This window comes from Clinocottus analis, unplaced genomic scaffold (assembly GCF_023055335.1).
Source record: "Clinocottus analis isolate CAN_PGR_092001 unplaced genomic scaffold, fCliAna1.0.p SCAF_18, whole genome shotgun sequence".
NCBI lineage: Eukaryota > Metazoa > Chordata > Actinopteri > Perciformes > Cottidae > Clinocottus > Clinocottus analis.
Genome location: NW_027175909.1, coordinates 10,440,742 through 10,461,676, shown reverse-complemented (window position 1 = coordinate 10,461,676; position 20,935 = coordinate 10,440,742). Strand labels below are relative to the sequence as shown.

Sequence of the window (20,935 nt, the reverse complement as noted above, 5' to 3'; positions counted from 1 at the left end):
GTGTCTACATTAAATTAGTGAAGTTAACATCACTGATACACAAATGTGTAATAGGTAAGTTACAGTGTCGAGCTGTTTCCAACTACTTTATTTTCTTAGGTAGTTAATCTTTAACAATCGATTGTAATGTGTAATCAGCAAAGCAACCACAGTAGTCAAATAAATGCAGTTGAGTAAAAGTAATAAAGTACAAGTACCTCCGATCAGTAATTGAGCAAATGCACTTCATTATATTACACAATGAATTTATTAGAGTCATAAAGTTTAGAAGCCGGTACATTCTCCTGACTGATTTCTGTTTGTTATAAAACAGTTAGCAGCAGTTTTAAAGAAATTATGCCTAATTTAAGTTCCAAAAATTAAGAACCCAGAGAAAGTGGTGTCATCATCTTCATCAGCAAAGAGCCCATTGAACAGCTCTCCTCCAGCCACCTGCAGCCATACCTTGTCCCCCACATCCAGGTGCAGCACGGCGCCCCCTGCTGCCTGATCTTCGCTGCTCTGGTAGGTATCTGTGGTGTGGATTATCCTTGCACCATTCTTCACCAGAGCCACCTTAACGTTTCTGGAGTAGACGGTGATGTAGTAGGTGAAGAAATAGGCTCCTGCTGCGGCGCATGTGAATCTCCCTGTTTGGAGATCGTAGTGATTCTGTTCGTTGTAAATGATCTTGTCGAAGCGGATCGGTGCGTTAACTGCCGGGAGTTTACTTTGTGCTGTGAGTCCCACAGAGAAGGCACTTTTAGAGATAACAGGTGCGTCTCCCTTCTCACCCTTTCCACCTTGCTCTCCTCGAGTCCCTCTCTCACCACGATAACCAATATTACCTTTGTGGCCCGGAACACCAATTTCCCCCTTTGGCCCTGTTCTCCCAGGGGGTCCAACTGGACCCTGAATGCCTCTGTCACCTCGCAGGCCAATTTCCCCCTTTGAACCCTCTGGTCCAAGAGGCCCCAAATCACCTTTAGGTCCTTCGGGTCCCGGCAGCCCAAGCTCCCCCTTACATCCTTTCAGGCCTAAAGGCCCTTGGACTCCTTGGGGCCCCAATTTCCCAGGAGGACCCCGTTCTCCATTATCTCCCCTTTTCCCTTTGAGACCTGCTGGGCCAACTGCACCTGTAAATGACAAGCGTGCGATTTCTATTTCCAGAAAGCTAAACAAGCTACAACTAATATAAATAAGTTGTGTTTAAATAAAGTATGAACCCCTGGTAAAGATAGATTGATTTTGATAATACATACCGAGTTCCCCTTTGTCTCCCTTGTGACCATCAATGCCTGCTGATCCAATAAGTCCAACTTGACCTTTTAAGTGGTGATTCAGAAATGATTGTTATTATACATTGTGAAGTTTAAGACAAGAAACAAAGCTAATTAATTCAAGTTCTAAACTTACCTGGATCACCTTTGTCACCTCTGAGTCCATCTCGGCCATCTCGGCCAGGTGTACCATTGTGTCCAGGGTCCCCTGGTATTCCAGGGTGTCCACAAACACAGCCTTTATTCTGGATTACTTCCTGTGTCACACACCGGACTGCCAATAGCAGAAGCAAGAGAATGACTCTAACCCTCATCTGCAGCATTTTACCTGATGCACCAGTCTAACAAAACTACCATCCAACTATGCAAAAACGTTTACACTGAAGAAGTTAAAGCCAGTGCATAGTTCACGACATAACCACATGCACTACTTATAAGAACACGCAGCAATGAATCAAATTGTTATCATGCAAGAATACGCAAGAGGAGTACAGTGGAACAAAAGACAAACACCAACCAAATTAAACATAAGCTGGACAAGAACTTTGGACATGAAGGACCTGGGTCCTCGAAGCCATTTCATTGGTCAGGCTGTGTTTGTGGCTTACTCATTAAGTAAGTCTGTCTGTTACGCATCACCTGTGCCCCTTCAGATGCTTCTAGCTAGTTGAGGCTAATACACATAGAGTGTGTGTCAGGGTCAGACATGCAAAAAGCCACATAGTTTGACATGTACTGCCTTCTTATACAATAAAGCAAACAGGACATTGATGCTGTCTGGATCGGAGAATATCATACTTTTAATTGAACAATAAAAAGATGGCATTAAGAATGGACGCTTAGAATTATATTAGCATTTGTTTTTGTCCACGATTTAAAGGACAGCATTTTAATTGGCTGTTAAGTCCCTGGATGTTAATAGCAAGTCAAAATGTGAATTCATGCATGCTTTTCTGATATGTACTTTTTAAATGTTAACAGTCAGGAACAGTTGACCCCATAAATCAGATCACTGACATTAACTGTGACCTTTTTGTGGTCCAAAGCCCAACGTCATAGAAGGCCTTCGACAAAGTGTTATGCTTATCTGAATAACAGTGTCCTTCAGATGTTATCTCGATGCCAGACTGAATTTAATGCATGTTTAGAGTGGACATCACATCGCTAAGTTCCACAGTGTTGTTAAAGGCTATACGTAATAAATAGAGTACCAGAAATATTCCCAAACAACTGTACAATAAAGGTTTTTTTTGTGGCCCTTCTGTTTTCGCTACCCCACAGAGGTAAGCTCTACTTTTTAATAACATTACAGGACCAGCAAAGGATTTAATATCTTACTTAAGGTCACTTAGCAAGTCAAGAGTTTTCTGGAACAGGCTTGAATCAGGACTGTAAACTAATCCTTATGCTGTGCTGCTGTACCTTTATTAGATTGTGTACAGTCAGGTTAGACAGGAGGGATGGGCGCAAGGGAGCAGCTGTAACATTAAACCCAGATAAGAAAAAAAAACACCCGGAGCATACAGCAAAAACCGCTGACTTGCCAGTTATCAAGATACCCGGCTTATGTGTTATACAAACAGACACCAATATATGTTCACATTCTTTATTTTTTTTTCAATACTTCTTCTCACAAGCCTCCAGATATAAATATATTTAAAAATATAAACAAGACAATAAATAAAAGTGCACATTCAAGTAATGTTTTTACGTGGCACCAGAAATGAAAACTTCACTGTCAAACATGTTGGCTGCTGCACATTTACTTGCATGGACACATCATGGACAAAGATATAATCTCACAAAACAAATAACAAGGGCATGACTGAGAATGAAATTTATATTTTTAGGCCAATATATCAAGACCCAGACCTCTGTAGTCCCATAACCAGGCACAACGTGAGGTTGATTTGGTAAAGGAGGATACTGCAAAACGTCCTCAGACAAGACAGCCGAGACGTTGTCCAACCTAATGAGTTCATTAGGTTAGATGGCTAAATAAGTTCACAGGTACAGATCATCCTCAACAAATGACTAAACATAAATACATACAAATATTTAGCATACAGCATGTTGTCGCCGTGGCTCACAGTATTTCAGATTTAAAATGCCATTAACACTGATGGCTTCTTTTCTGAAGCTATTGGAAGAGACTTACATAATCTACGTGACTAAATTTATCTTAAATAACGTTGAGTTCCACATAAAGTTATCATTTCAACATGAAAGTAAACAAATAGAGGGGCAGCACATGACAATATGGGAAGAGTGAGTTTGAAGAAGAACATCTATAGTATTTGACATCATTTTTTAAGATATAACACTGTTTGGAAAGCAGCAATTCAAGGATATTTGAGGTTAACATGGCAGGTGCTAGAGAGGGTATTGGGGTATTTTGGGGCTACAACTTTTGTGGTATTAGTACAAAATAAGGTCTGGAAGCAGGGAAGGAGGTTGGTTAGTAAGTGGTCTTCTACATGATCTGACGGTGCATACCGTAGCCTGTCATACCAGATTGGGAGGCCCCGCGGTTGCTGCCCATCTGCAGGCCGATCAAACTCTGACCTTGGCGGAGTTGCTCTTGGCTGAACTCTCGCCGATATCCCTGGGCTTTCCTGGGCACAAACAACAGATAGAAGGTGAGCGCGGGGAACATGAAGCATCACGCAGTTGTGAAAATGTGAAGCTCCTCTGTGTTTACCTGTGGAACCAGTCTCGGTCACCCCTGTAATGGCCGTCGTCCTTAGTGACAGCCACACTGCCCAGAGCCATGAGAGTTCTTTGTACTGCTGCCATGTCCTTTCCTATAGCCAGAAGCAAAGCATCCCTTTGTCATAACATGAACTGATAACTGATTATGAATACACATCACTCCAACAGGAGATGAAATGTAAGTATAAAGATGAAACATCACCTTCCCAGAGGTCCACAGTTTGAAATATGTCTGTGGTTGTGACTCCGTAAGCTTCAGCTGCTTGCAGGAACTGAGAGATCTTCTCCATTTGTTTGAAGGCCATCTGTGTCTCTAGAATCTTCTTGATCGGCTCCTTCCCCCTCGGATAAAGGCTGTTGATGAGCCGACAGAGGATCTGGGACAGAGGAGGTCAAATATCCAAATCATATTAAACTGACACCATGACCGGACCAAAATGAGTGTTGAGGGATTTAGTTCTTCGTATATACTCCTATTTTTCATGCTTAAATTATATAATAAATGTTTACTTTATATTCAGTTATAGTACCAAGTAAAAAGACATTGCAGCATCGTGCATTGTGCATTATATAATTGTCTGTGAATTAAGAGGTTATCCATTAAAGGCGTCCAGAATTCTTCAGTGCAATCGTTTACACTTGCAAAGCACGTACCACAACAGTTATCAATTTAAAATTTGCAACAACCAAAAAAAATCAGTGCCCCTCCTCTTTTAAATAGGAGTGATGCTGGTCTGTTTTTTTGTATTATTGACTGAAGCTTTTATAATTAACTGGGCACATATATCAGGTTGCTTATTTTAGCCAATCGACCTAATGGGCTCTTTAAATTCCGACGGAGGCTCAACGATGTAGTAGCTTTAATAATTAAATGGTAACTTCTATTTTAGGTGCAGGTTGTGCAGCCACTCACTGTTCCATCCATCAGCCATTTCTGGAAGTTCTCTCTGCCCGTCTGTGGCCTCTCCAGGTTCCCTCCGCACTGTCCAACGATCCAGTCCAACAAGCGCTGCTCCAGGTCTGGGTCGTACTTCTGCTCGATCTTCTCCTGCACCTCTCGGCTCAGTCCATAGCTTGGCCCTCTGTTCGCCATGGCAACTCTCGCAGCACTCTAGTATTTGTAGTGTGCAGTAGCCCTGAAGAGAACAAGTGTTAGAAAATGAGGCTGAAACGGCATTACTCTGTTACAAACCACATTATTAACTACAATTTTCATCATCTTAATGTTCATATATTACACATTTACTGAGTTTTCGTGGCTGCTTTGTATCCTAATTAAATGGCCCAGGACAACTCTTTTTATTTTTTATTTTTTAGAGCAAACACGTTTCTTTTTATTACAATGAAAAGAGATTAAATTAGCCAAAAAGAGCAACAAGCCAGTTTTTTTTTATTCTCTCCCTTAACAGCTCAGCAGGCCACAGCAGCGCATCTCTGGTGGCTGAGGAAGGGTGTGGTCCATGGCAGCTGTCCCGAACAGGGACCACCCCTTCCATTACTATGGTAACAATCAAGCCAGTTTCCGGCACGCTGTGTGCAGTGACGCGCTGCATGCGATGCTGGCTCAAGTATGACCTCCAGCATGCAGTCATCGTGAAGAGAATTAAGTAATCAAATGTATTTCCACAAAGTTTGTCCTCTAACAAACCACACAGTGTTGGCTACAATGTAGCCAGCAACAGTTCTATATTTAGCCTGCAATTGAGTTTAATTAAATTACGTCAGCCCTCTGTGCCGCATTTAAATGTTTGTTAACTCTTCAGTTCATTGTTTTCACTGCATCGGTTGTTGGGCGCAATTCTGTCAGTCAAATTCAAAAAAATTCAAAGAAAGTCCCGCCATCTAATGTACCGACATCATATTGTTACGCATCCTGCAGTTTATTAAAACATCAACATTTTAAAACCCAAAAGGCAACTGCGCAAAGCTGACACACGAGCTGCGACACTGACTCGGCTGCACAAACTGCACATCCAACGTGTCATGCACGCAAAGCGTATTCAATAAAGACCACACTTACTGCAAAGGAGCGCGTGGTCAGATTTGTCCGAGTCACAGTGTTATTCCCGCTGAGCTGGGCAGGACTGAGGCTGAGGCTGAGGATGCTGAACTGCTGAAGCATCCATGAAGCGCATCAGAGGCGCGTCGGGCCGGGCAGGATCTCATTTGTCCGGGAGGGGGCGGGTCACTCGTTTTATATGGCAACTCCCAAGGAGGGGTCCCTGAAGACTCCAAACACAGAATGCGACGTGACACCGCTTTCCGGACAGTGGTCACTGTGGCGCATGCTCAGCATTAGGCAGCATAACGTGACCCCTCAGCAAAGAAGGAACATGATGGTAACAAATTAAGAACTGGTAGATGGTGTGCCTTGCTCAATGGCAATCAGAGCACTGAGCATAGTGCGTGTTTGCATGTTATCTTGTTCGAATATCTGCTTCAACCAGTTTGTCTGCCTGCAAACTTACTTTTGACGACTAAAGCAAACAATAAGGCTTATTTGCTGTTTGAGTCATCCGTCTGAGTTGTTGAGGGGGTACTAATGTTTAAAATATGCATGCTGCTTCAGAGTGCTGTTTCTTATACACACAATATGGAAAAACAGTAAGCTCATAGGAAATAGATCTGTATAGTGCAGGAATGTGCTTTAGGTAAGAACTAAAGGGAGCTCATAGTAAAACATCTTCAGATGCCATATGCACAATCTCGTCTGCTTGCATTTCAACTGTCATGCTATATGCTCCCATAAATTGATGTTGGATTTTACTTTTGACATAAAAAATGATTCACTACATAGCTCAACCACGAGTTAAAGGTCACTACAGCAGTTAAGTGGACCAGAGACAGTTAAGTGGCTGGTTTCACCCCGTTGAGCACGGAGCAGCTAGTGGGCAATTACCCGTTAATAATCAACAGTCCAGTGGCTCCATTGAGCAGGCCTCTCTATGGCTAAAGGTCTGCAGGTATAAGGACCTTCTGCTAACAAAAACAAAAACAAAATTCAGATGGCCGCAGCATACAACTTATTTTGATTTATAATGAAGCGCTGTGAGTCACTGTGTTGACCTGCTGCTAGTATACCTGGCAAACTGCATTCATGTTCAATTGGTAGACATTTACTTCATCTGGATTTGTATGAAAGGAAATATCCGTATTTTGAGATGGTTTTTTTTTTACTTCAATTTATTTAACCAGTGATTTGAATTTACATTTTGTAACTTTCACACACATTGAGGCACTTGAGAGCACCTACCTTTTTCATAAAGAGTTTTTTGTAAATCAGCTCTCAATTTCCTAAAATTGTAAATACTTTTGGAACTTAAGAATTGTGTTTGCATTTCAATATCAACAGAGCTCATTAAGATAGTTGTTTTTTGTTCGTTGATTGTGTTGATTGTGGTAACAGAGTGAGACCTGCACTTCAGTGTGCAGAGGTTTTATTGGCCAAAAAGGGTGAAAAGTGATTAAAAAAGGCACGGGAACACTAGCATCTATTTAAAGAAGAAAGGGGAAATGGTAAGAACTGCGGCAGGGACAGAGGTCCTAATAAAGGCCAACTTAACACTCCTTATAATAACCTGGAACATACAAATGCAACCTGAAGATATAAGGGAACAGCTAACAGGGAAGCTCCCTTTCAATATAGTTTGCACTGTTACGACGTGTTGAAATGACAGATGAAGTAGGGGGAGGGTAACAGATGGGTAAAAGGTAATATTTGGCATACAAACATGCCATTGTTTGGTACATTTCTTGCGGGTTGACTTCCCAGTAAACAGTCCTTCTCTCCTTATTTCAGCGACTTCTCCAGTTCACGTCCCCATTCCTAACTCAGACCATAGTGGTCAGCTTGTCTATGAGATCATCGATAGTGTAGACCATGAGCTTGATGTCGTCCCTTTCAGACATGCGGTGCTGGCCAAGTCGCCGAAGGATGACATCCACATCATTGCTGAGGACGCGTTCGGCAACTTGCATGGAGATGTGCCAGGGGACGTCCTCGTCTTTGAGGCCGTGAATGAGCCGTACAGGACATGTGATGGGGATTGGACTCTGGAGAACACAGTGATTTTCTGCCTCTCGCAGAAAGTCCATGCTAAACTTGTAAAGACCTTCCTCTGTGTGTTTGGTGGGCATTATCCATTCCCCCTTCTCCTCAAACTCCTTGCGTGCCTGTGCATTGAAACACGGACAGATCCAACTTAAAAGCATGTAGTTAAAATGTCTGCAGGTTTCAAACAAAAATGCATCAATGTGATGTATATGAGATACTATAACAAGTTCCTACCTCCAGTGAAAGAGAGTTGAACAAATTGACAATATGATCAGCGGCAGTGGAGATGCCCACCAGAGCGGCAGTCTTCTCTGGTCTGGCAATGGCAGCCAGCAGCATGAACCAACCGCCTATACTGGAACCCACCATTATCTATAAGTAAGCAATAACACCATGAATAGACTGGAAATCAATTGATTAATGAACACAAAATCAAAAACCTCAATAAAAATTGTCCACCAGACTCTAGCAGCATAATCATAGCAGTAGAAGACTGATGACACCACACATGTTGTAACAGTGCCATCTTCTGGCGGTGTAGTGGAACATACAAGGATAAAAACAATAAATAATAATAATAATAATAATAATAATAATAATACACGTTTTTTAATCAATAACGCTGTTGCCATGATTTTCTTTTTATTGATTCTGTGACACATCTCTCTTTTCTGGTTATTTTTGGGGTGCAAGTTTTGCTTTATAGCATAAAGTCTGGACGATGAACATACAATACAAACATATAGAGTGCCCCTTCATTCAAAAATGTGTTTTTGCTTGTTTTACATTATTTCAGCTGGCTGTTTGAGCCTTCCTGTGCAGAATGACACGTGCAGAGTTTGATATGAGCAGTATGTTTTTAACTTCACCTGTTGAAGTTTCTTTGTGCTCAACATACATCTAAGTCTAACACGAGGACGTGGATTTTGTGACATACCAATAGTTTGGAGCCAATCTTGGTTAAGTATGCAACATATACAAGTGTGAAGTTGAAATTTGAAGCCACTAGTCCACAGACACTGAGAATGGACTTTGTGTCCAGCAGCTAAATATTTGAACAATATTTTTATTTTCATAGAATGAAATATTGAGCAAAGTTTTTCATAACTTTATTGATTACCAACTACCAGTAACTTGCAAAAGGACATGACCCGAGGAAATATTCACCTGTGGCCCCTCTACCAACTCATCCAACACGTAAAGGACATCTTTTTTCCAGGTACCAATAGTTCCTTCTGATAGCACCCCCTCTGAAGCCCCATGTCCTGTGTAGTCAAACCTGGCGAAACATTAATAGAACAGCCCATAGCAGTGAGTCTCACATGGTAAAACAAAGGCAAGCCATGAAAGGCCAAGGAAAAGGTGAATGTAGATTTAAGACATACGTACATTAAATCAGTTATACACAACACTGAACATGTGATTAGGCCTTTGACTTTTCAGTGTGATAGAGCCATGCCATATATTTATATCCAATTACCTTAGAAATGGAGGCCGTTGAAATTAAGGGTCTCAGTGAAAAGGATCAATACTTGTTTTAGTTCCATTCGAAAGACATTTTGTGTGAGCACAATTACTCTCCATATTTCAAAATGTATATTTGCATATACTCTATCTTGGGGCCTGGCGTTACTTTGAAACAAAACCAAATTCAATTTATAATACACAATTAAATCTATTAGATATATTTTGCTTGCTTCACAGTACCAGTATGCATTGTATCTTAATTATATGGTATATGAAATTATGTTAAGCAGTGGTCGCACATACATTGCATAATTGTGTCTATTTATTATACCAGTCAATGCAGAAATAAAATTAAAAAAACCTAGCTTATTGTATACATGTGCTTCTTCTGTTCTTTGAATAAGGCTGTAGCATAGTAGCTGTAGGTGTGTGGTTGGTGCATGCATCTTTTTCAGTTCATGCTTTGTATTATTGCTTTTTGCAAAGCTGTAACACACTTTGGATTATCCGTGTTCAATTTTAAGAGCTATGAGAGTTGAGTTAAATTACCAAGAGCAAAACTTTTATTATTTGGAGGTATTGCAAGTGATTCTCATGACTAAAGACATTCAGGACCATCACTGTATGTATGAGGTATGTCTATTTGATTCATTGTGTAATTAGTATAACATTACAAGCATTGCATAGTCCTATGAGCACCTTGGATGACTTACCTAAGGTACGAGTGCCCTAGTGACCTACAGAACTCCTCCAGTGCCTCAGCTTTCTGCCCATTCATGTTGGAGCCATATCCTGGGAGGAAGACCACACCTGGGCTCTTCCCCTTCACTCTTCTGTAGGCCAGCTTGGGAAGGTCTGGTCGTGAAGCATATTGAACTGTGGACTTGTGTCTCCTGACCCCTAGTTGGCACAGTACAACAAAAACGTGTTACGTAAATGACTCACAACAACCTACAATGAAATGGCCAAATTATGAAAACACATTTGCTAATTGGCTACAATGCCACACACCCCATTTTCTAAGATAAGGCTTCTCTTGAGCCAAACTACAAAAAAGCACATGGATACTGGGGACACAGCGTGGTCGTTTTACCACCGTAGCGACCAAAGATAGCACGAATTGAGGCACAGTTACATAACGAGACCAATTCATGTCGAAGTGGTTTAAATTGAACGACAATCAGCTGAGAGGACGCAAAAACATTCACATGCGCAAACACCGCACCGCTTCCATGCCCTACATTTTTAAGACGACGCAGTCTGTGTGAGCCACACCCCCTCCTCTGCGTTTAAATGCCCTCGTATGAATTTCAGACGATGTGTAATCAATTGTACAAAAGGGAGAGATTTGAACAAACCTTCCAGGCGTTGTGAAGACAAAGCTGCGAGGCCTTTATTACTTAAAATCTGTGAAAGTCCTCTGCGGCAGGACCTCAGCGCGACGGCTGCCATACTGCTCCGTGACCCAGTGAGGAAGTATCGCGAGAGGAGAAGCACCAGTGACTCTCGTTTACTCACAGGACATGTAGTCCATTACATATACTACACTAAAGCTCTGTGGGGCAGTGGTGGAAGTATACAGATCAGTTAAAGTAGTAATACAGTGTAAACATACTCTAGTCATGCATTTACACATTTGTTTTAGTTCAGTAGTTTGGTACAGAGGTACAGATACCATTGTTGTTTTATAACATTATTAAATACATTTTATGAATTAATAAGTGTATATGCAGCATTTCAATGTTGGAGCTGATGTGAGCTTGTGTTCAATTGGGTACAGCATTTCTTATAAACAGACCATATGTTATTTTACATATGTTTTGTATGCATTTGATTCTAGTCACATCAGGCAAATAATGTCAACGCAAAGTAACTCCCGGCCCTTCTGAACATACACTCCCAGTGTTCCTTTGCCTTGAAGACGAAACACGTAACAGTCTAACTGACACCACTGTTATCATGCATTATCTTCTCCATTTCTCAATTACGTCATAGCTGTACTTGAGTGCTTGACTAAATGTAGCAGTTACATTCCACCAAATATATGTTTCTCAGATGCCAAAATAGAAAAATATTACATTTTCTTTCTTCCTGTAACTGTACTACATTTCTGCACTTCAGTAACATATCTTTTGTGGCAGCCAAACACCTATGTTGAACTTAAACATTCAACCTATGTGAGTGCTTTATACTACATTTTTAGTTTGCATAGGCTGTAATAAAATGACTATTCAAATTCTTTCTTAAAGTAACATTAACAATACCACACTGGAAAAAAATCTGTACCAAGTTACCCTGAGTCTTCCATTCAAAATGGCTCCTGAGTGCAGGCCAATAAAATCTTATAAGATTGTTAATAATGCAATAATGTATTATGGTCACTGTAAGGTTGTAGTTTGTTGACTTTATACAGTATTGGATAATACAATCTATAACAATAGTTTACAGGTAAATCATATGTTTGATTAAACAAATTAAATCTGTATTGAAGGCTACAATATTTTCTTTTCTTTTTTTAACTGTAGTGGAATACAACTAGAAAATAGCAGGAAATACAAGTACCTTTTTTTGTTATTTACTATTTTGTATTACGAATACTTTAAATGTATTTGATCCACATGGGAATTCAGACGTCCATGTACGGGTTTGCTCCCAATGCAGAGGTGACCACATGCAGTCAGATATGGTAATAGCTGGTCGTTAAAAAAAAGGCTAAACGCAGTGCTTAATAGAGAGACAATGTGGCCTAAGTAAAGGGGAACTTGCGGACACTGTCATGTGAAGTGTCAGTTTGTAACATGACTCAGAGCGTCACAGGCGGAAGGTCACGGAGCAGCGGAACGGAACGGAAGCGGGAGTAAAAAAACCTATCCGCCATTGTGGAAAATGGTAAGGGGTATTCCAGTAAGACACCAGGCGGCTTCACGTTGACTGCTGAAAGGCCATCTGTGGCCGGATCGCACATTTTAACTGACGCTTTTCTCCACAGACACAAAGTCTCCGGTTGTAACAACGAGAAAGAAGCAGCAGATCGTCGTCGGGTCCGACTACGGGAGGAGAAGACGAAAAAAAGAGGAAAAAAAAGCCCCGCCGCCGCGTAACCGTTAGAGAGGGATTGGACGACCCGAGAGACGAGCCAGGAAAAGCACCGGAGTGCAGCGAGAGGCAGAGGTGGGGGGGGAGGAAGCCGAGGACAGTCTCACAAACAGCTCTCAGTTTCGCTTCCTGGAGGATGTCTGCGACCACAGTCGATCAGGTTCGTGTATTGACAGCCGAAAAGGTGCAGTAAATTACCCGCGCGGCGGAAGGAAACTTTGCCGACAACAGTTTGATCTGGTTCTGGGCCACGCCAGATCAAACTGGCTAATGAAAAAAAGTCTTTGATATATGGTAGCTATTAGCTGTAATGTAGGCCGAGTGAATTACCGACCCACTCTAGCTGTAGCCGGTTGCCAATGCGGCACCGTTTAGTTCCTGGACGTCAGATCGTTTGACATCCGGTCAATAACGCGAAACAACCTAAATGTTAACATTTGGTTGGAGACGGAGGTTTCTTTAATCGGCGGTTATATTTCTTTATGTAGCATACAGCCTGCTCTCTCTCATTTTCTCTGTGTGTGTGTGTGTGTGTGTGTGTGTGTGTGTGTGTGTGTGCTTCTTGTTTCCTGTCGTGATCTAACATCTCCTTTTCCTGTGCTGCTCACTCTTTCAGAGACCCAAAGGACAAGGAAATAAAGGTAACACGTTTAACACGGATGATTAAATGGCACCCGAGCCCTCGTTTATAAATTGTACATCAGTTAGCGGCCCCGTCCGTTTTGATTCATTAAAACATGCTAACATGCTATCTGCTTACTGTTGATTGTGGTTTGACACTGTAGCCAGGAACTGCAGATTATTTATGTTCCCATTGTTGACTGCATTTGTTTTGATGATGTTAAATCAAGATCTTGTCACATTTTGCATTTGACCACCACTTATCTACTTAACGTAATGAGTTGACATCTTGAGCTGGAAATATTTGTGACTTCCATATAGCACCTACAGTGATTTACTTTCCTTTCTTTTCATCCCTAGTGCAAAACGGATCAATGCATCAAAAGGATGGAGTTAATGATGACGACTTTGAGCCTTATCTAAGCGGCCAGACTAATCAGGTAATGTCCTACATTAAACCATATTATGGTCTGTCCAGGACGACAATGTGTCGCCTAGTACTTAGCCTATAACCTCATGTCGTGGACAAATTAGTTATATTCTTCAGTGTCGAATACAAAGCGCATTAATACAGTCACTCTGGTTCCTTTGCGAGTTTCTGTTCGTTTCTATGCATGACGTGTTCCTATAACTCAACTCACTGTTCATGATATGATAATTATTTTTGCTAATTTGTTAATTTACATCATGTCTTGTACATTAACTGGCTGTCTCTCTATGTCACACAGGGTAACAGCTATCCACAAATGTCTGACCCCTACATGCCCAGCTATTATGCTCCATCCATTGGTTTCCCTTACTCTCTGGGAGAGGCTGCTTGGTCCACAGCAGGAGACCCTCCTATACCCTACCTAACTGCCTATGGACAGATGAGCAATGGCGAGCCCCACTTCATCCCTGACGGTGTGTTTAGCCAGCCAGGTGCCCTTGGGAACACTCCTCCCTTCCTGGGCCAGCATGGCTTCAACTTCTTCCCTGGTAATGCAGACTATTCCACCTGGGGTACCAGTGTCTCTCAGGGTCAGTCCACACAGAGCTCAGTCTACAGTAACAGCTATGGGTATGCCCCCAGCTCGCTGGGTCGGGCCATCACGGATGGACAGGCGGGCTTTGGAAGTGACACCCAGCTTAGTAAAGTCCCGGTGCTGAACAGCATTGAGCAAGGTATGACAGGCTTAAAACTGGGTACCGATATGGTGGCAGCTGTCACTAAAACCGTGGGCTCACCCCTAGGGGGCCCAGCAGGTATGAGCAGCATGGTGGCCAATAGTCTCCCTCCGTCTGTCTGCTCATCTGCACCTAAACCTGCCTCCTGGGCAGCCATTGCCAAGAAGCCGGCCAAGCCACAGCCCAAGGTCAAACCCAAAGCCAATATGGGGATGGGAGGAGGTGCCATTCCCCCACCCCCTATAAAGCACAATATGAACATTGGTACTTGGGACGAGAAGGGCTCTCTGAACAAGCCTCCATTAGCTCAGAATATGATGCCCCCGCAGCCTATGCTGCAGCAGCCACTCCTAGCTCAGCCCCAGCCCTTACTGCAAAACCCGTTGCCTCCTCAACACCAACATCAACACCAACACCAACATCAACACCAACATCAACACCTGCCCCAACACCAACATCAGCCCCAACACCAACATCAGCCCCAACATCAACACCAGCCCCAACACCAACACCAGACCTTCCAGCTTCATTCTCTCCAGTCCCCCCAGCACCCCCAGCCTATGCCTCCTGGCCATCCACACATGCACCTCACCTCTCAACCTGGTCCCCCGCCGCCCCTTCATCAGCAACAACCCCATCAGCCCGGTCCTCCCCCAAACCGTTGGGTGGCTCCCAGGAACCGGGGTGAGGGCTTTGGTCTGGGTGGGGGACTCCCACTTAGTGCCTCCCCTTGCTCTGGAGAAGTGCATCCCGTGTTGGAGAAACTCCGTGCCCTCAACAACTACAACCCCAAAGACTTTGACTGGAACATGAAAAATGGACGCGTTTTCATTATCAAGAGCTATTCTGAAGATGACATCCACCGCTCAATCAAGTACTCCATCTGGTGCAGTACAGAACATGGCAACAAGCGTCTGGATGGTGCCTTTCGCTCACTGGGCAACAAGGGGCCCCTGTACCTGTTGTTCAGCGTCAACGGCAGTGGGCACTTCTGTGGTGTGGCTGAGATGCGCTCACCAGTGGACTACAATGCCTATGCAGGCGTCTGGTCTCAGGACAAGTGGAAGGGCAAGTTTGAGGTGAAGTGGGCGTTCATCAAAGACGTGCCCAACAACCAGCTGCGACACATCCGGCTGGAGAACAATGACAACAAGCCAGTAACCAACTCCAGGGACACTCAGGAAGTGCCTCTGGAAAAGGCCAAACAAGTGCTTAAAATTATCGCCACTTACAAGCATACCACCTCAATCTTTGATGACTTTGCACATTATGAGAAACGTCAGGAAGAGGAGGAGGCTCTGAGGAAGGTGAGATAAACTTATATAAATATCCCTGTTCCTTTTTTAAATAGCTTGTTTGTATGCATCAGACAGTTCAGCCCCTTTTTAAAATATAGGGCAACTACCCTATATTTTAAAGGGGGGTAACTTTCCCCGAACCACTGTTACGGGCCAGAGCCAGACTGTAATCAGCTGATCTTGTTCCACCTGCTCTTAGACAGAGGTTGCAACATCCTGTGGCTGAATAAACAGTCTGGTGTAAATGGAAGTTCCCAGAGGGCTGTCAGCAGATTCACATGCCACCATTACGCATAGGCAGGTTCAGGAAACCCTAGCTCCTCATCAGCCATCTTGTGCAGTTGAGACTGCGATGATTTTCCCAAGTGGAGTTAGCATAGAGATTTCCTGAAATAGCCCACATTCCTGGCATTCCTTCTTTCAGACAAAGGCAGATGTAGGCTCTGATCTCCCTTTGAACAACGAGCCTCTCTGCTTTCCACAGGCTCCTCATGCTTTACTAGTCTTTAACAACATAAGCCATCGGCCTGCAAACTGGCTGCACCTTTCCTGAGAGTTGGTACAGTTTTCCTCAGCTGTTCTAAACGCTGATTTAAAAAAATAAAAACAAGTTTCCCACCAAAATACGTGATGAAAATGCATTAATGCAATTGTCTCGGCACATAGTTCTGAAAAGCTCGCACAGTAAAAGCCTGCCTCTTTCGAGGGAAAGCTAAAATATGTTGCAGAGGTAATAACAGTGGTGTACCACAAATGTTAGTTCAAGTGGTAAACACTCTGGGATGCTACTGCTGTGGAAAAACAGCAGCAAAGGGGAGAATGACATGCTATCACTGCTGGCATTCTGCAGCACCCATTCTTAGATCCACCAGTATGCTAATCTAATTGCGTTTAGAAACCTCCCTCCCCCTCCCCATGACCGACCCCCTCCTTTTCTCCCATTCCCCCGCTGCTGGTGCTCATTGATGCTGTATTGACTCCTCGCTGCTGACCTTGTTAATATGCGCTGGGTTACTTTCTCATAAATATTTCAAGTCAATGTTTTCAGGGCTTCTGAAAACAACCTGTCAGTAGAAGGGCTGTTTCATCCTGCGTTGTGCAGGCGTTGCGCTGTGCTGCTTTTGTAGCCCTGACCTCCTACATGACAGCATCGGCCCAACTGAGGCCTCGCCCTCCTTCGCCTGACAAGGTTAATTGTTCGCTATTGTCTGGCCTGTCCTTCCCGACTTTGCGGGGTGTCAAACCAGCACAGCTACCTGCACTATAACATCGTCCCTTAATAAAAAAAAGAAAAAAAAGAAGATAACTTTGGATCGAAATGATGCACGATTTTATTAGCATAACTAATTTGGCAATTAATACTTAGAGGTTAGCTGCTTCCTTCCTCTGGATAGTAATACAGAAGATCTGTGTTAGGGGGGAAAACCAGTCAGCCGTCCCTGGAGCCACAGCATCCTTTGGGGGGGTAGAGTTACACTGGCCTTACGGGGCTTTTCTCAGACCACTGACATGGACACTCACTGCTCAAAGACAACACTGCATTCCTCTTTTATTGTAATCCATGACGCGCCCTTGAATATTTGAAGTGTGCTGTGATTACTTGTGTTTTGTTGACTAAGTATGTTGTGTTTAGGGCATCACTACAAATAGCAGGCCAGCAGTGGAAACCAAAACATGTCCAAACATTTTGGGCAGTATATATCTGATACCTATTTAAGTCTTTTCCTTTTACGTCGGATACTCTCTTGCTCTTGTCTCACCTATAGTAAGACTTAACAGAGAAAGTAGTTTAGGGATTAGTTTTCCTGCCAGGAGAGCAACTCAGTATATCAACAGTGGGAATGATAGACTTGCCTAAAAATAGGATTTTCATCTGAGTAACCTGTAAACACCTTTTTTTTTTTTTGTTGGTAAATAATAATCTGCATTTTTATGCCTGCATGACTCGCTTTATTAATTTAGTTCAGTTAAATTGGTGCTCATATTGGAATATAATGTTGGGACAATTTGCAACACATCAATTGATTTTGGAAAGTACTTTTCATAGAGAACAACATATTGTTTGTATGATTTAAAGACATCAAGTTTGAATGAATTCCAAATAGAAACATTCAATCTACAGTAATTATTGGCATTTGCTGAGTGGTACGAGTGCAGTTGGCCACAATACAATCATTCATTCGATGTGCCTCTTCTAAGAAGTAAAATCAATGTTGATCACCTTCATGAATGGCTCCAGTCATTCTTGTCTGACCCAGTAGTGTAATCAGGATCTCTTACTTAATAATACTGCTAGGACCACAAAAGTCAAGTGTCACATCTATGAGGATGTCATATTATGTCAGAAGCCCAGACTTCCTCTTCTCTTAAGTCTTTTTCGTTTCACATGTATATGACGTCATAAAACCAATTATTAGCAAAAGTCCCTGAAGTGTCTTCAACTTGGATATTTCTACAGCATTTGACATTCATCCTGTGAATGGAAGACTAAGGGAGCAGCTCTGATGTTGCTCTTTTAGCCATTTCTTATGTTTGCTTCTGTCCCTTGTGTCCTGATGTTTTGACACCATCCACTGATTACCTCTCTGTTTTGTTTTTTTCTCTCGGCAGGAGCGCAATAGAAATAAACAGTAACCTTCAAGCAAGCTCTCTACTAGAACTGCAACACTAATGATGTAGGACCTAAATAAAAATTTGCCTAACCACAAGGAGGAAAGGCTCTCACAAATCTTTCCGCTGAAGACGACAATGTATCTGAACACTTGAACATGACAATAGATGGACTCATCTGTATCCGTTGACTGGTGCATCAAACCCTGTGTTCCTGTCTCACGAGAAAAACGTAACCCACTTTGAAAAATCTGTCTTTTAAAGCACTTTCAGTCCTTCTAAACAGCCTCTACCAGTACCCTTAACTCTCTAATTATGTGTTTTTCTTCTTCTTTGATTTTGTTTGAGAGCAACTAACTGACTAACCGATGTAGTCAGAAGATTTCACCAGGCTTATTTGTAGTTTTTTTTTGTTTTTTTTAATGCCTCAAAATGGGATATTGGTGAGAATCATTCATTAGCTCCTGAAGAGAATTAAAGTTATGTATGATTTAATCTTTTATTTGAATCTGTATTCAACTGATCCCAGTCCCCAGACAGAGGTTTGGATGATTGACAGGTGGGATGAATTAATTGGTAAAAAGCCACAATCATGTCAATCATATGATGTATCCTCCCTCTACCTGTTTCCTTCCTTTTTGCATCTGTTTCTGTGTACCAAAAGATTACAATTATGCAGCAGGCTGAGCAACACCGGCCAATGCACATCTTTGTTTTTTTCTTTTTCTCTTGTGATTATGTCATTCTGAAGTGCATTTGTCTGAGGAGAAACCTGCTGCTCTGGTAGAACTAGCGCTGGCCTCCTTGGGTCCTGTGGGTGACTGTCTTTGCTCTGATGTTGATGTACTGTATCGTACCTCAGGCTCAATCAGACTGTCTGTCCTTAACAACTCTTAAGCACTTTTGGGAGAATCCTCACATCAACCCTCCTTGCTGGCTTGACTGGGATTCCCCCAAAACTGCAAGACATCAGCTGCAAGGATGTGACAGTTTTCTCCTCTAGGTAACTCACTAGCTAAATAAAAATGATCCATGTTTAGCGCAAACCATGCTTTTGTGTTTTTGTGTACTCATTTGCCTCCGAAATGTGTGCATTACTTCTATGCTTCACACAGTATCACACCCTCAAATATACACTCTTCTCCTGCAGCCCGAGTAGATCGCCCCTCACCCCCTCATATTTGCATATGTGCCTCTAAGTAAACAAGTGTATTCACAGTAGCAGCAGCTCCATGTCCACGTCTGCTTTGCATTGCAGCATATTACTGACAATAAGTGTAAAATGTGTTGGTGCCAGGGGGGTTGGTTTGACCATGTAGTAAAAATACCATAGGTGTACAATACATTGACTTGAAGAGGCAGACCTGCAAGCCCAAAGTGGGCTAGTTGATAAAACAGCGGGGATTACAACCAATACTGGAATGTGTAACTGTGCATGGATGTGCATGGATGGTACAGGCGGTGGTGGAATGTAACAAAGTACATTTACTGTACTAAAGCACAATTCTTAGGTACGTGCACTTTACTTGAGTATTTCATTTTTTACGACACTTTGCACATTGCAGATGCAAATGTTGTATTTTTTACTCTCCCACATTTATTTATCAGTTTTCCAGGTTAGCTTTTTACATGAAAAAAAAACACATAACCATATTAAACAAACATTTGTTACAGATTAAACCAGTTTACAGCCTTTTTGGCAGATGACATTTCCTCTTAAAATGTATCAGATGGTTTCCTATATATAACTTCAAATTATCCAATATTTTACAAAACACAAAGATTATAAAGAAGTCCATCTGGAGACCATCTTGCGTTGGGGTCAGAGCCATAAAGCCAAATTAGCCCAGGGGGCGTAAAGTGATGGGATGCAGTGGACCCCCCTCTGGTTCCTTTACTCTGATCAAACCCATCTTTGTTCCCATTTTGTGTTCCTTTTGATCAACTACACATCTGTAAAGTTTTGTGACTGCATGATTTATTTTTCACTGTCAGAAACTTTGTATTATTATCTTGAAATACAATGTGATGATAGATTATGTGTAATTTCCTGTTTGCTGTTTTAAAACATGTGCGTATGACGTTATTTAGTTACCAGGCAGGTAAAGGCAGTACAGTAATCATAGACAGACTTTGAGATATGTTAGACTTATAAAAGAAGACATAGTTATAAAATACTTAATTGCAAAATCATATGAATAAAATTGTTATTGAAATAAATTTTCATTGTGGGTTTTACGACTGTTCACACGATCAACATGCCATATCTACATTGAGCGTGCAGACATAATGTATAATGTCTATTGTGCATGTTTTGTGTTGCATTATGTTTTTCTTAATTCACAGGGAAATTCCAATGAGTGAGTTTATCATATCAAACATGTGGGACCTTTGTTCATGCGCTCATTGCTTTTCATATTCTCTTTACATATTTATTTCACCCTGAAATGAATAACTTTCCTTTCACTGTTTGGCCAGCAGAGTGCGCCATCACACCACGGTGCTTTCAAAAGTCCTCTCAAGACGCACTACAAAGCCTTTCCTGTAAGCAGCAAAGCCCTCTTTCTTCTCAAGCCCTCCAACTCCTACAGACACAATTATACCAGGATGAGAAGTACTTGTTGTGCTTCCACAGCTTTTTGGAGCAATTA

The 20,935-nt window shown here is 42.2% G+C and overlaps 4 protein-coding genes across 5 annotated transcripts; 1 reads left to right on the top strand and 3 right to left on the bottom strand.

Moving 5' to 3' along the window:
• Positions 1 to 345: 345 nt before the first annotated feature.
• On the bottom strand, positions 346 to 1,582 carry c1qtnf9 (C1q and TNF related 9). Its single transcript, XM_068582140.1, has 3 exons — positions 1,396 to 1,582; positions 1,242 to 1,304; positions 346 to 1,115 (listed from the first exon to the last, which is right to left on the bottom strand). Exons 1-3 carry the CDS (start codon positions 1,580 to 1,582, stop codon positions 346 to 348), a joined length of 1,020 nt encoding a protein of 339 aa, XP_068438241.1.
• A 1,279-nt stretch (positions 1,583 to 2,861) lies between these two features.
• Positions 2,862 to 6,079, bottom strand: tagln3b (transgelin 3b). Its single transcript, XM_068581741.1, has 5 exons — positions 5,992 to 6,079; positions 4,885 to 5,107; positions 4,174 to 4,348; positions 3,961 to 4,063; positions 2,862 to 3,874 (listed from the first exon to the last, which is right to left on the bottom strand). The coding sequence occupies exons 2-5, from the start codon at positions 5,062 to 5,064 to the stop codon at positions 3,733 to 3,735; spliced, it is 600 nt and encodes a 199-aa protein (XP_068437842.1). The 5' UTR covers positions 5,065 to 5,107; positions 5,992 to 6,079; the 3' UTR covers positions 2,862 to 3,732.
• Positions 6,080 to 7,136: 1,057 nt separating this feature from the next.
• Positions 7,137 to 10,947, bottom strand: abhd10b (abhydrolase domain containing 10, depalmitoylase b). Its single transcript, XM_068581844.1, has 5 exons — positions 10,851 to 10,947; positions 10,206 to 10,392; positions 9,193 to 9,304; positions 8,260 to 8,397; positions 7,137 to 8,144 (listed from the first exon to the last, which is right to left on the bottom strand). The coding sequence occupies exons 1-5, from the start codon at positions 10,942 to 10,944 to the stop codon at positions 7,803 to 7,805; spliced, it is 873 nt and encodes a 290-aa protein (XP_068437945.1). The 5' UTR covers positions 10,945 to 10,947; the 3' UTR covers positions 7,137 to 7,802.
• A 1,234-nt stretch (positions 10,948 to 12,181) lies between these two features.
• On the top strand, positions 12,182 to 20,459 carry ythdf3 (YTH N6-methyladenosine RNA binding protein F3). Of its 2 annotated transcripts, XM_068581763.1 has the most exons (6): positions 12,182 to 12,381; positions 12,482 to 12,748; positions 13,205 to 13,229; positions 13,570 to 13,649; positions 13,938 to 15,683; positions 18,285 to 20,459. In XM_068581763.1, the coding sequence occupies exons 2-6, from the start codon at positions 12,725 to 12,727 to the stop codon at positions 18,306 to 18,308; spliced, it is 1,899 nt and encodes a 632-aa protein (XP_068437864.1). In that variant the 5' UTR covers positions 12,182 to 12,381; positions 12,482 to 12,724; the 3' UTR covers positions 18,309 to 20,459. The 2 variants fall into 2 exon arrangements, with proteins under 2 accessions (XP_068437864.1, XP_068437865.1); XM_068581764.1 differs by lacking the exon at positions 12,182 to 12,381 and having other exon boundaries at positions 12,392 to 12,748.
• Positions 20,460 to 20,935: the final 476 nt, after the last annotated feature.

Excerpts from the sequence above, each read along its gene's own strand:
- c1qtnf9 (XM_068582140.1), bottom strand. The coding sequence starts at position 1,582 with ATGCTGCAGATGAGGGTTAGAGTCATTCTCTTGCTTCTGCTATTGGCA. Across the intron at positions 1,305-1,395 it reads AGGTGACAAAGGTGATCCAG|GTCAAGTTGGACTTATTGGA; the intron begins GTAAGTTTAGAA and ends ACCACTTAAAAG. Across the intron at positions 1,116-1,241 it reads GGGAGACAAAGGGGAACTCG|GTGCAGTTGGCCCAGCAGGT; the intron begins GTATGTATTATC and ends TGTCATTTACAG.
- tagln3b (XM_068581741.1), bottom strand. The coding sequence starts at position 5,064 with ATGGCGAACAGAGGGCCAAGCTATGGACTGAGCCGAGAGGTGCAGGAG. Across the intron at positions 4,064-4,173 it reads AACTGTGGACCTCTGGGAAG|GAAAGGACATGGCAGCAGTA; the intron begins GTGATGTTTCAT and ends TTCTGGCTATAG. Across the intron at positions 3,875-3,960 it reads GACCGAGACTGGTTCCACAG|GAAAGCCCAGGGATATCGGC; the intron begins GTAAACACAGAG and ends GTTTGTGCCCAG.
- abhd10b (XM_068581844.1), bottom strand. The coding sequence starts at position 10,944 with ATGGCAGCCGTCGCGCTGAGGTCCTGCCGCAGAGGACTTTCACAGATT. Across the intron at positions 10,393-10,850 it reads GTCTTCACAACGCCTGGAAG|GGGTCAGGAGACACAAGTCC; the intron begins GTTTGTTCAAAT and ends TGTGCCAACTAG. Across the intron at positions 9,305-10,205 it reads CTAGGGCACTCGTACCTTAG|GTTTGACTACACAGGACATG; the intron begins GTAAGTCATCCA and ends ATGTTTCGCCAG.
- ythdf3 (XM_068581763.1), top strand. The coding sequence starts at position 12,725 with ATGTCTGCGACCACAGTCGATCAG. Across the intron at positions 12,749-13,204 it reads CTGCGACCACAGTCGATCAG|AGACCCAAAGGACAAGGAAA; the intron begins GTTCGTGTATTG and ends TCACTCTTTCAG. Across the intron at positions 13,650-13,937 it reads TAAGCGGCCAGACTAATCAG|GGTAACAGCTATCCACAAAT; the intron begins GTAATGTCCTAC and ends TATGTCACACAG.